This window comes from Chiloscyllium plagiosum, unplaced genomic scaffold, assembly GCF_037043375.1.
Source record: "Chiloscyllium plagiosum isolate Xiang-an unplaced genomic scaffold, Cpla_swu_hap1 HiC_scaffold_30, whole genome shotgun sequence".
Classification (NCBI taxonomy): Eukaryota; Metazoa; Chordata; class Chondrichthyes; order Orectolobiformes; family Hemiscylliidae; genus Chiloscyllium; species Chiloscyllium plagiosum.
The window spans coordinates 31,706,364-31,721,045 of NW_028270168.1; the positions used below are offsets into that span (position 1 = coordinate 31,706,364).

The 14,682-nt window shown below is 37.7% G+C and overlaps 1 protein-coding gene across 1 annotated transcript in view; it reads right to left on the reverse strand.

The window, feature by feature from the left end:
- LOC122563694 (microtubule-actin cross-linking factor 1) overlaps positions 1-14,682 on the reverse strand; it is a 536,485-nt gene that overhangs the window by 378,330 nt on the left and 143,473 nt on the right. The window contains 1 exon segment of the mRNA XM_087976866.1: positions 2,527-2,588. Coding sequence (XP_087832992.1) covers positions 2,527-2,588 — 62 coding nt within the window.

Consider the following 14,682-nt stretch of genomic DNA (forward strand, 5'->3'; position numbering starts at 1 on the left):
GGAATACAAGGAAAAGACAAGTAGGGATGTGAGCTTAGTAATCAGCACCTGGAGACAGTCCTTCAAAATAATTACAATGTTATTTCGGGGTTAAAAATCATTTTAGGTACAGCTTTAGAGAGTCATAGAATCATGCAGCACAGAAACATTCTTCGGTGCAACATGCCCACACTGACCAGACATCCCAATCTGGCCTAGTCGTGTTTGCCAGCATTTGGCCCATATCCCTCTAAACCCTTCCTCTTCACGTACCCATCCAGATAAAGATTCTCTCCATTTGATACGGTTAATATCTTGGGAACATGTGCATGCAGGGAAAATGGTACTGAAGATCAGAATGGCGGAGCAAAATCGATAGGCTGAACGACCTATGCCAACTCCAGTTCCAAATGTTCCTACAAAGATACTTATGTCTCCAAGTTGGTAGTTTGTGTAACATAGGCAATTGCGTAAAGCATTTCACTGGTTGGGCATGAAGAAACAGTTTTGAAAAAATATAGAAACAAAGTAATATAATGTTACCACAGGTTTGTCCAAAAATTTTGATTGTGAACATTTTGAAGTTGTAGTCAAAAAGAATGGCAGATATTGGTCTAAATTCACTTTCTTTTTATAGAAAAGGTGCTTAGAAGACTGCTTAAATCACAAAAAACTTGTCATGTTCCCAGGTGATGAAATCTGGCTTGATGGATCATATTTTATTTTTTCTTTTGGTTGTAACAAGGTGGCCTTTTACTAAAATATAAACACACAATACTGCAGCTTTGGTTTTGATAATAGAACATGTTTTGTAAGTGAAATGAAAATAGAAAAACAAAATATTTACACACAACACATTTTAAAACTTGAAAACACAGTGAAATATAATTAAACTCAAGGACACTCCTTTCCACATACCACAGTGAAGTCCTTATTTCACATCTACAAGGCTTACATTGCTGTGGCTTTAATGCCCCATCTCGAGAATCCGATGGCCTCTTTCTATATTCTTCGTACAACTAAGCTCAGACATTCATAACTTCTAATGACCCCTTTGGGTTTTAATCAAACATTTTTGTTCTGGAACTTTAAATGAACTTTACATGGAGGTCACCTCCTTAAGAGTTCTAAATGATCTCAATTTCTCAGGAGCAACTGTTCTGCACATCCAGCTTCACCAACAACTTTTGTAAAACTGCCAAACAGAAAAGCATTTTTTCCAAGCTATTTACATCCTGCAATCCCAGAATCTATCTGCAAGCATGATGCACCACTCTTATTTTATTTGCTAGGGAACTCTCCCAAATGCAAACCAATTCCCATTAGGCTCCATGAATTATCCCTCAGTCTGTTTTCTTTAAATAAATTACCATATAGTTACAAAAACTCTTACAAGTCAATTATTAATATCATTCAAAGAAAGAGACCAAACTCTCTAGTACTAGCTCAAAATCCAAAGACATTTTTTTTTTAAAATATTCATTCATAGGTTGTGGGTGTCACCACTAGTTAGGCCAGCATTTTTCGCAAATCTCTCATTGCCAATGGAGGCGTAAGGGTCAACACACAAGTGGGTCTAGAGTCACCTGCATGCCACACAAGGAAAGGACTGATGTCTTTCCCTCAAAAAGATACTTGTGAACCAGATGGAATTTTGCAACAATCAACAGTGGTCACATGAATGCCAAAGGCTACCTTTTTTTTAATTCCAGATTCTTAAATCAAATTTCACCATCTGCTATGATAGGAATTGAACCTATGCTCCCAAAACATTTACCTGGGGCTCTGGATTACGAATCCAATGAGATTCCCAATATTCTATTTCCTCACCGATGACATTAAATAATGCGAAAATATATTGAAGTCATACACCCCTTACATCACAAAATGCATTCCAATATTTTAATGGTCATTGAAATGTGCATTATTTGATTTTTTTAAATGTTCAAAAACACAAAAATCTAGGTCTGATGATGAACAGCAATATAACCTTAAAGAGTCCAATTACCTTGCAGACCCTGAAAACCCCAGGTAAAAGACTCGCACATTATATACTCAGACAGATTAAATTTTTGCAACCTCTTTCAATCAGCAATTGTGACACCAATGTCTGACCAAAAATGTTTTGTCTTCTCAATCAATATCTCCAACAACTGATTAACTACTTTGCCATTTCACTGATGAATACGGACGTTGTGAATAAAGTGAACTGCCTTATTGGCATCAGCAACAAAATGTCTGAAATGTAGCAAAGTTGTCACAGTAATGCACCTGATGAATGTAAATCTTTCTAATGCAAGTCCCCTGTAAAATTTCACATTATACTTATTACTACAAGCAATATTGGAGGTGAAATGGATTTATGGAGAATGGTGGCAACATATAATCATTAGCAAGATGAAAATTTAGCACAGGAAAAGGTAAACAAAATGTTTGTGTACTTGTAAATGTTAGTGTAACTGTAAATGTTACTTATTGCTGCTAGATTGAAAATAGATCTAAAGCATAACAGAACCTTCCCAGAATGTTGCTATTAAATAATTTTACCTTTATGAGATGTTTGTTGATCCATTTTGTGAACGTCTTTTTCTGCACTCTGTCACGCTCATCTGTATAAACAAAAAAAAAACGTTACTTTACCCTCAAGTGATTTAAATTGCACTATTGAAAAAGCATAAGCAACAGATCCTTTACTTCCTCTACAATATCTTCTCCATAATAGTTACAATCAAATTAACTTAAACAATGAGGCACTGAAGGCTTCAAGTTAAAATATGAATACTGCTCAATTAACCATGGTCACTGCCTATTTCTATTTCACATTGTTGTTTTCCACAAAAATCACAGAAAATAGGTGTCTCAACTACAAAATGTTATTTTCAAAAAAGTATGAAATACCCTTCTAAAATAGGGTACAAAAACATTTAGTGCAGCCTACGTCTTTTCATATAGCTACACATATATAAATGTACCACATTAAATGAGAACACTTTTAATGTTAAACCCACAAGAGAATTGGGAGAGAAAAATTCAGATCTTCAATAAACGTTCATGCCTATTCCAAGTTTAATTCAGTAACTTATTTTCTTAAGCAAAAACGCTTTGGCATTAATTGAGAATTTTACCTAGAAGAGAAAGATAGCTAGTGCAGGCAATAGCAAGATCTCTCACCAATGCAGTTGAGTTCTACGGTTAGGTAAGATACAATATTAATGCTGCATAAAAGTTGTTTTACCTGGCATCTAGCTGGGTTACATCTGACTTAAGTGCAATTTCCATTCCTACCACAAAAGGTTACATTTAAAAATATTAATTGAAAACATACGCGAAATAATTGGAAAACAAAAACTTATCACACATCCAACTTGTTACAAGTTGTTTTTAAAGAATCAGAAATTAATTGTAGGTCTTTTGCCATTTATATAGCTCATAAGCATAAACTATATTTGTAAAATAATCATACCTGCTTAGGACTTTCTCCTCAATTGTGATTATCTTCAATCAGTACATTCCAAAGTTAGCAAAAATCTAACAATCCACTTGTTATCCTTACTTACAAGCACGTAATTCACAACTAGACATAATCTAGGTTAATACATCCTTGTCTAACTAGCCTCACGCTCCAGCAAGACAACAGGCTTTATCAAGAGGGATGTCCATGTAAAATCCTCTGTTTCACAACAATCATATATACTGGACTACATATGAAATGGAGGAGCTAGTGTAGATCATAACCTGTAATTATTAGATGTGGACAACACTCGATGAATTTTAATTTTTTGTTGTGGTTCTGTTCGCCGAGCTGGAAGTTTTTGTTGCAAACTTTCGTCCCCTGGCTAGGCGACATCAGTGCTTGGGAGCCTCCTGCGAAGCACTTCTTTGATGTTTCCTCCGGTGTTTATAGTGGTCTGTCCCTGCCGCTTTCGGTTGTCAGTTTCAGCTGTCCGCTGTAGTGGTTGGTATATTGGGTCCAGGTCGATGTGTTTGTTGATGGAGTTTGTGGATGAATGCCATGCCTCTAGGAATTCCCTGGATGTTCTCTGTCTGGCTTGCCCTATGATAGTAGTGTTGTCCCAGTCGAATTCATGTTGCTTGTTGTCTGCTGGTCGTGTCATTTCGTGGCTAGTTGATGTTCTTGTATGCGGATTGTTAGCTGTCTTCCTGTTTGTCCTATATAGTGTTTTGTGCAGTCCTTGCATGGTATTTTGTACACTACATTAGTTTTGCTCATGTTGGGTATCGGGTCCTTCGTTCTGGTGAGTTCGACTGGGACAACACTACTATCATAGGGCAAGCCAGACAGAGAACATCCAGGGAATTCCTAGAGGCATGGCATTCATCCACAAACTCCATCAACAAACACATCGATCTGGACCCAATATACCAACCACTACAGCGGACAGCTGAAACGGACAACCGGAAGCAGCAGGGACAGACCACTATAAACACCGGAGGAAACATCAAAGAAGCGCTTCGCAGGAGGCTCCCAAGCACTGATGATGTCGCCTAGCCAGGGGACAAAACGTTTGTAACAAAAACTTCCAACTCGGCAAACAGAACCACAACAACAAGCACCCGAGCTACAAATCTTCGCACAAACTTTAATTTTTTTCCCAAAAGCTGGTAGTATAATATTTTGCATGTTGAAGCTAAAACAGTTCTCAGCACAAGAACTTTGAGAAAAAGGAACAAACCATTAGATCCAACAACTTGTTTTTGACAGATCAAAGGCCAAGCAAATCTTTTGCATTTGATCCCTATGGCCTAGTAACTCTTGGGTGCTTGCAGAAGATTGCACTTTACATGGTAATCTTCCAAAGCCCTGGCCCAGAACTGTAACCTCACATGTATGTACTCTTAACTGCACTTCATATCATTTGTCTTATAAGGCTTCACATCAGCTATACAGATTGTGACTGATAACTTTATGATCGATCCAATTATGATCAATCCAATTTTGATCTTCAAACCAAATAAAACTAGGAATCATTATTTAACATGTTTTAATCAAGAAAATTATTAACAATTTTTAAAAGGCTAATATGATTAAATCAAAAAGTCTTCAAGTTAAAATACCAAGAATGCAAATTAATAGCATAGCTTGAGCATTCATTGTACTAGGCCACAGGCATGTTCAAATTCTCCAAATTGGAAAGCTGATTGTTCATTTCATTTGGGCAATGAAAATTTCTATCTCAACATCTGCTTACTAAAGAGGTGACACCAGTACAACACTGGTCAATTAACCCAAACTCCAAGTAACATTTTTGATTTTACAGAAGAAAGTTTTATTTGTTGGATTAAAAGGTGGAACCTTGTACTTTTGCTTTATTCTGGAGATAAAAATTGACTGCAATCAAGATTGATATGGATTATTAATTGATTAATATGGTTTAAACCTCAAACACATACAACAGAACTGTTTTCCGTAGAAAACATTTAGAACACAAATTTATCTCATGAAAATTCCAAGTAAACATTCCTTCACAACAAAACAGGTTCAAACAAAGTTTGAACAGAAGGGAGGTAAATGGATTTAGTGATGTAAGGAAGGAATTTCTGTAATATAGTCAGATATTATTAATCTTTTATAATTAGTCTTAGACTTTGTACTGTAACATGGAGTTCTAAGTAGTTTTGCCAAGAGCAATGCTTTACTTTTTCATATAGAAAGTTGAAATGAGAAAAGCAATGCACACCTACTTCAACGAAAGCCCAGAGCAACTATTCAGCAGACTGGAACTCATTTTAGTATTAAAGGAAATGGTTGTGCTAATACTTAAAAGCAAATTTGTACAAATTCCCAGGAGACACAATAGACCATCTGGACATCTTCAAAATACGATTTTGAACTGGACCCAAGGAGCCACTCCTGAAGAAGGGCTCATGCTCAAAACGTTGATTCTCCTGCTCCTTGGATGCTGCCTGACCTGCTGCGCTTTTCCAGCAACACATTTTCAGCTCTGATGTCCAGCATCTGCAGTCCTCACTTTCTCCAAGTTGTACTACACCTGAAGAGAAGTCCACATGTTGCAAGCTTCCAAACTAGAAATGGTGTCAATTTATTTTGATTCTTGAATGCCATATTTGCAAATTGAAGGATTTAAGAATATTTGAAGAGACCAATCTTTATAAATCTCCATGTATATCAATGCACAAGTCATGCTGAGATAACAGAAAACCAATTACTGCATGTTAATCAATGTCCTTAAGTCAATGACTCAGGAAAATGTTACAAAATTGAAGAAACACCATCTTAATCTGTGAAGCTTAAGATAAGTTTAGTGCACTAAGTTAAAATTCATTTGGTTCACTGGAGCAAAGCAACAAGGGATTGCGGACTTCAATTGTATAATTAAAAGGAGAATGCTCAGTGGGGAATAGATGCCCATCTTTCGAGAAAAGGCCATGCAAAAGGACAAACACAGAGTGGCATTGCAGAAGCCAAGGATCAGGCTGGCATGCTGACCACTTGTCAGCATTTCACATGCAGGTTAGAAAACAAAACTGAGCAAAAAAAGTTCGGTCTTTGAAGTTTTCTTCTTCAATCTACAATATTTATATTTTACCATTAAAAACTGTATATTCCACAGAGTCTTTGAAAATATTTTTAAAATTCTTAATCTTTCAGGAGTGATTACGGTAAATATTCCTTGTAAAGAAAGGCAGAAGCTTGCCTTTATAAAGGGGCATTCACAACCTTGGCCTGTCCAGAAACAATTAACAACCTATGATGTGCATTCACAGATTGTTGTAGGAAATATGGCAACAATTGCATATACGCAAGGGTCCACAAACAGTAACGTGATAATGACCAAATGTTGTGATGAGGAGGAATGAATAATGGCCAGAATGTTGTGGAGAGTACCCTTAAATCTTCTTCTGAATAATATCATGTGATCTTGTTCACCTGCATGGGACAGTAAACAGGCTTCGGTTCAACATTTCATCTAAAAAGTTGACTCTAGTGTGCAAGCTTAGGCCTCATGCTGATGCTTCTAAAGCAGAGGCTGAAGCAGACAGTGATATCACGAAAATTAAGAATGGCACAATTGGTCAAAATTAATAACATGTAATAGCCAAGAGTGTAGTTCAATACTGCACATTTTCAGCCATGCTCTCAGCCATCATAAAACTCAGGAGCTTGTTTAAAAAGCCTACAGAATGGTGTACTTAATATGCGCTAGTATATATTTCACAGCTACTGCAATCTGATTTTTACATATTTAATCTAATACCATTCTGTTGCATGCTCCCATTATCCAGAAATACTGGTGAAAACCTGAAACAAAGTTCAGTTCACAGTCTAGCCTCATTTTGTATGTTTTAGTTGTAACTAAATAAACAACAACACAAGACAAATTGACAAACCATCATTTTAAATATCACAGATTATACAGAGATTCGTCAATTTCTGCAGTGATGTGTTATTCAACATTTTCTCATGGTGTCAACCACGAGAGTGACTGCTATTAAGTGCTATAAGAATAGCACTGTTTGAATAGTCTGTTTGAACAAAACTGTATCCCAAAATCAATGTCAAAAAAAAGGTAGAAGCAAGCTTTTTCTTTTACATAACTAAACATCAACACAACCCAGTTTTTAACAAAATATTTTCCTTTGTTTCCATTCAGTGCCCCATTCTATTTAAGGTAGGCAGGTATTTATAGAAACTTAACTGTCAAGTAGCTCAAAACAACAGAACAACTAAATGTCTTATTTTTCACATTTCCTCCAAGTGAGAAGAAATGGTTTGCCCCAATCACCAGCTACAGTTACCAGATTTAAAAAGTCACTGCCCATTATGGAGAAATTGTTGGTACAAATCTGCTCTTCGCTATTACTACGCAAATAGGATGCGCTTTCCAAGCACTCATCTATGAAATAAATGAAATTCAATTTCCATGAGTGAATACACTATTAGGACTTAGAAGAAAAAAAAATTACACTACTTTGTGATGTGATGTTTGACTGACCACTTGTTTTAGTGATTAGAACAGGTAAAGGAAATATTAGTACTAGAATGGCAAACATATCTTGTACATTTTAATGAACTTTAATCTTTAAAGTTCTCAATACATTAAAAGGGATGAAGTAGTCATTACAGTCATGGTTTTAGATTCATAGATCAACAGCACAACTAGAATTTCACATGTGGTATGGGGGGGGGGGGTGAGGGGAAAACGGTGAACATTAAAGGAAAAAAGTTACCAGCACACAATGCTACCATTATAAAAATGTTTACCACTGCACAGTTTAAGTTGGAAAGACCAATAGTTTTCTTTTATTGCTTGAAATATAATAACAGCTTCATGTACAATATTACTACGGACTACAAAATTTAAACAAATAAATCATACTGACCCATGCAGCACATCAAGGAAACCAGGCTTGCATTTAGCTCCCTGTCATTACTGTAGAGACCCCATATTTTACCAGCACGTGTAGCTGACATTATGCTTCGTTCCCGTCTTGAAAGTTTGAGGCCTTGAAGCACAACAGAATGCTGTTATGATGCAATGAGCCAAGTGTAATATACAGTAGTAGGTCGTGAACCACTTCCTGAAAAGCTAGGATTTCTCCCAATGTTCTGATACCTTAACAGTCTGCAAACTGCCAACTCAAAGCGTGCATGTGTGGCTCATTGCCATTCATATCTGTTATGGACATGCATACTTTGAATCCAAAGATCAAAAAAAAAATTCTATTGATTTAAGACAAAACGAAATTATAGCAACAGAGGCAAATAAAGTAAGTCTCTTAGTAAAAAGATAAACTGTTGTTTGTATCTGTGCATTCCTACAGCTTTTGTATTGTCTTACAAAGTCCAGCCAGGCTTGTTTCAAATCATCCAGTTGCCAAAAAAAAAACTGCAGTCAAATTAAAAACTGAAAAGAACTGATGCATCTTCTTTCTTCACCAGCAATCAATTTTCCAGTGACCCATATTACTGAACTGAATCAGATATACAGAAGGCACTGAAACATACGCAGTCTGAAATCATTTCCCTTTTTCTCTTGCTTCATGTTGATAACATGCAGAAACTGTTCGGAGCTATAAATATCTTTTGCAGCTTGTGTATTAGCCAGGGAGCCTTTAAATCTAGTACAGCTATAATTTTCTCCTGTATTCACCTGCTACTGCTGCAATATCTGTGCTGCACTGCTTCAAATAAACTGTAGATCAATCTCCTTAAAACATGGCAGTCTAACGTCATTTCCTCAAAGCTGAAAATGATTCACAGAAATAGAGGCAGTGAATCTAACGGAATGAGCTAAAAACGAATAAAAGAAGGAGCCCTTGTGGTGTCAGATACTATGCCGACAGAAATTACCAGCGGACATTTTCTACCAACTTCTCCCTTGCTCTGCCCACACCACTCCATCCTTCTCATGACCTTCTACCCCTCCCCCCCAAACCAGATGCTACTTCCTTCAGTGGTGTTAAGGCAGTGAAGACAGTAAACTATCATTCCAGTTTTACAATTCAGTCTGCCCATTAAAAGCAAAAGGACATAAACAAGCAAGAAACTTTTTTTCTTAAATAGCAATCATTACAATTTCTCTTCTGAACACAGATGAGCAGGATCTAAAAAGTTACAGGGTCCATCTGCTTCAGTTTAAAATTTAAAAGAAACTCAGATCCTATACTTGGTATCCAACAGTCTTCAAATCACTACTTCTGCCTAAAATTCTAACCAACTCTTGAATTTTCCAAGATAGCTACCGCCAATATTTCCATATACTCATTCTACTGTTTGGAAAAGAAAAAGTTTATGATAATTTAGCTTGGCTTTAGATTCCCAGTTTTGGAGCTCAGCGATCTCTAATCTCAAGGATCAGAATACAACTGTAATATGCTAACCAGAAGTGTACAAAGTATTTCAGTTAATGAACAACTGATTTCTAGTTCACTCTCTCCTTCCAATAAGTCCTCATTCTATCAGTTTGTAATTTCGCATGGCATTATTCATTGTTTCAGCACACAGGTACCTTCCGAATCCATCTCCTGTGTTGTGTCCTGCTTATTCGTATTACGTAAAATCTAGACATTGCAAGAAAAACTTCCCAATCTAGCCCAATCACTTTGCGTTGTGTTTTTGCACCAGCTATTTTTCCCACCACTCTCCCCAGCCAGTTTTCAATATTTAGCAAATTGAAAACTTTAATTGTATTCCCACTTGCAAAGCAGTGAAGTACAATGCAACTAATAAAAGTTGTTGGTCCACTGTGATGGAGCACCTTTTACGCAGTCACTTAGTTTTTTGGACAGAACCAATGTATACTCCACTTTGAGATTTTGCCCTGCTGCATCCTATCCTTTACCTTTAGTGTTGCAAAAAGCTTCACTAAACTCTATTCATTTGGTTTAAAAAAAACTAAATTTTCCAATTGAAATTTTAGCAAAGTTTCAGAATAGCTAGGAAATGCCCTCAAGCATGATTTTATCTTAAACAAATATACTAACTCATTTTGCATCTCCATATGTTATATGAACATATAAATTAGGAAACGTTGAACATTCAGCCAATTATACCTACTCCACCCCAAGTGCATCCATTGCCAAACAACCTGTTTTCAACTAAAAAATTTAAAAAACTGAATGCTAGAGATCTGGAACAAAAACAAACTGCTGTGTACGTTCAATAGGTTTAGCAGCATCTGCTGACAGAATGCAGAGTTAAATGTTCTGAGTCTGGTGACTCTTTCTACCTACTGTCAGTTCTGAAGATGTGTTATTTATGTTTAAATTGGGGTTGGGGTAGGGGAAAAGAAGGGATGAGCAGATTGGTGGAAAACAAAAACAAACTTCAATCACCGAAGGTGCAACCTTTGCCTGTTTTCCTCCTCCCACCTCACTATCCAAGGCTCTAGACATATCTTCGAGATGAAGCAACAATTTACCTGCACTTCATTCAATCTAGTCTATGGTAGTCGCTGATGACAATGTGGTCTCTTCTACCCTGGGAGCACAAAATCTAGACTGGGGGACTGCTTTGCAGAACACCAACATTGTATTGTAAAGATGACCCCAAGCTTCCAGTTGCTTACCAGATCAATACACCGTATTCCTATACCAACATTTCTATCACAGGCTAACTATAGTACTCCAGTGAGCCTCAGCACAAGCTGGAAGAACAGCATCCCATCTTTCCCTTAGTAACCCTATAGGCTTGAGGAGTCAACATTGAGCCCAATAACTTTACAGCCTGATCAATTTCTTCCATGTTTTTCTTTATCAACCCCACACCATGGCCCTGTCATGAAATAGGTTGGTTTCAACACAGCCAAACCGTTCTCTCCTATTCTTAGCCTTCAGTATCACTTATTCAGCTGTTCTTTTACCCTGGCTTCTATAATTCCCTCGCCTGCCTACCCCTTTCATTTTGTGCTCTCTCTGGGCTCCATCTCCACCTATCTTCTCTCCACACCCTCACTTGGTCTTCAGCACAAATACCATTTTTTGCAAGCTGTCAGTTCTCATAGAAAGTCACTGGACTCAAAATGTGAACCCTACTTTCTTTCCACAGATGTTGCTAAACCTTGGGTTCCTCCAGCAGTTTTCTTTCTACCGCCATCTTAAATATACTCTGAGCCTGCAACAATATCAGCAGAAACTTAGCAGATCTGGCAGCAGCTATGGAGAGAGAAAAAGAGTGGTAATGTTTAGAGATTGTTATGACTTTCCTCAAAGTCTCCAGTTAAAGGGAAATATACTGGACTTGAAACTAGCTGTTTCGCTCTAAAGATACTGCCAGACCCAGAATTTCTCTAGTGTTGGGGCTTATTTCAGATTTTCAGCATCCACAGTATTTTGCTTTTATTCAATGAGGCTGCCTCCACTACTGTCTAAGCCAGGGAGTTCCAAAATTGCACAACCCTCAAAAGATTCACCTAATTTCTGTCCTAAATGTGAGACTCCTAATTCTGAAAACAGTGTTCCCTATCTCTGGACTCACCTATAAGAGCAATCATTTTTCCCAGGTTGTCAGAACCATTCATTCAGAATCTTATTTTGATCCAAGTCATTCCTCACGCTTAAACTCCAATGAAAGCAAACTTGGTCTGTCCAACCTTTCCTCATCAGATAACCTGCATATTCCAGGTATCAAACTAGTAAGTCCCCTCTGAACCACTTCCTTAAATAAGGAGATCAAAACTCAACACAATATGTGAGATATGGTCATATCATTGCCATGTCGAACTGAAGCATAACATTCTTACTTTTATGTTCAATTCCTTTCATAAATAAAGGAAAGCATTTCATTAACCTGAGCTATCTGCTGTACGCGCATTAATGTTTTGTGGCTCATGCACTGGAATGCCCAGATCACATTGCATCTCAGAATTCTGCAGTCTCGCTATGGTGAGGGAACATTCTGCTGTTCATTCAGGATGATCTTCCGTGTACAATCTACTATAAATACTAGCCCCACTAGCTCATCCCAAGTTAGATCAAAGCAAGATCTACTTTCATCTTCATACCATTCTTACCCAATTCAATCAAGCCATGCAAGTAATTAATGCAACTTGAAGCCAAACCTTCTACTACATGCCTATTATTTTTTTAAAACTTATGCTGCAGTGCACTTCTCTTTAGATTTTTCTTGCAAAGTCAGTAATATGTAATGAAAATGATAGATCTGTTCTCCATATTAGGACAGCATGAGAAAATGTACAATACATGGAGTTGCAGCGGAGAAACAGGCTATCCCATCCAACTGGTCTCGGTGCAAGCATGTGTCCCCCATGTGAGCCTCTCATTCAGCCTATTTCACCTAATCCAAAGACCATAAACAGAATTAGAAGGCTTTTTGAATTGTAATGCAGATTTGAAGGCAATGAGGTAAATGATTGTTCAACCATGAACTAAGTTCCACTTTCTTGCCAGTTCCCAGTGAACCTCTGACTTAATTGTAGACTCTTATTTCTTTTCCCTATGTATTTATCTAACTTTCCCTTAAAAATGTAATATTTTAAATCATACCTATTTCAGAACCACTAGAAAATTGTGTTCATACCAACATCCCAAGGAAGTGCAATAGATTTCTGACTGAATTAATTTGAACCAATTTCCCAAAGGTAATTCTACTTTGTCATAGTAAGAGGAAATGTGATGGTGTAGAAAATGGAATTTACAGTAAAATGTACTTAGAACATTTGGCACATGTAGGGTTAAACTTGTATTATTTGCCAAAAAAAAGAGTAGAGGTGGTAGTGATGCAGTGGTAAAGTCACTGCACAATCAAGTAATCCAGAACTCCAGACTAATTTTCTACAAACATAGGTTTGAATTCCACAATGGCAATGGTAAAATTTGAATTCACAAAAAGTCTGGAATTTTAAAAAAAGCTAACCTAATATAAACCACCTAAATATATTCAATTGCCATAAAACCTATCTGGTTTACTAATGTCCCTTAGGGAAGGAACTCCACTATTGTTAAACAGTCTGGCCTACATGTGACTCCAGACATATGCTGTCCTAATAAAGAGAGCAAGTCTATCATTTTCATCACGTTCTGGATTAGTGGTGCTGGAAGAGCACAGCAATTCAGGCAGCAACAGAGGACAGGCAAAATCCGAGGACAGGCAAAATCCCTTCATCAGGAATAAAGGCAGAGAGCCTGAAGCGTGGAGAGATAAGCCAGAGGAGGGTGGGGGTGGGGAGAGAGTAGCATAGAGTACAATAGGTCAGTGGGGGAGGAGATGAAGGTGATAGGTCAGGGAGGAGAGGGTGGCGTGGATAGGTGGAAAAGGAGCTGGGCGGGTCGGACAAGTCCGGACAAGACAAGGGGATAGTGTTGAGCTGGAGGTTAGAAACTAGGATGAGGTGGGGGAAGGGGAAATGAGGAAGCTGTTGAAGTCCACATTAGTTAAGCTGACTCTTAACTGCCCTTAGCGCAACTACAGACAGGTAATAAATGCTGCCAAGTAAGCAAACCCAGATCCAATGAATGAATTTAAAAAAACCATTATTTAAGCTTCAACTACTACATATTGCTTTCATTGTCTGCTAACATTTGAAGCAAAATCACTGGTTTCAATTTCAGCACAGCAGCTCAGTGGTTAGTACTGCCACCTCAGTGCCAGGGATGAGAGTTCGGTATCACCCTCTGTCTGTGAGAAGTTTGCACATTCTGCTCATGTCTGCATGGGTTTCCTCAGAGTGCTCCGGTTTTTTCCCTCAGTCCAAAGATGTGCAGGTTGGGTGAATTGGCCATGCTAAATTGCCCATAATGTCCAGGAATGTGCAGGCTAGGTGGACAGGCCACAGAAAATGCAGGGTTATAGGGATAGGACAGGAAGGTAGGTCTGTACGGAATGCTCTTCAGAGGAACAGTGTGAATTCAGTGAGCCAAATGGCCTGCCTCCACACTGTTGGGATTCCATGATTCTATGAATCCATGTTCTTATTCAGTGGAAATTCAAATCAAATTAATCAACAGAGAACAAGTTATAAAGCTGTCTTTTTTCCAAGGCAAGTTATTTTCCAGGGAAAGACGTAGAAAATGGAGGCATTTCCTACAACCACAGTCATTGGCCTTTCTGCAGAAAAAACACAGCTACTTCCACTTGTCTTGTGCAATTACAGGCACCATGGATAGTGAAGAAGAAACTGTTAATGGATACTTTTGAGAAACTGAGGGTAATAAAAGGATGATTTCAACGTGAGCAGATGGAAACTGGATTTTTATACAAGT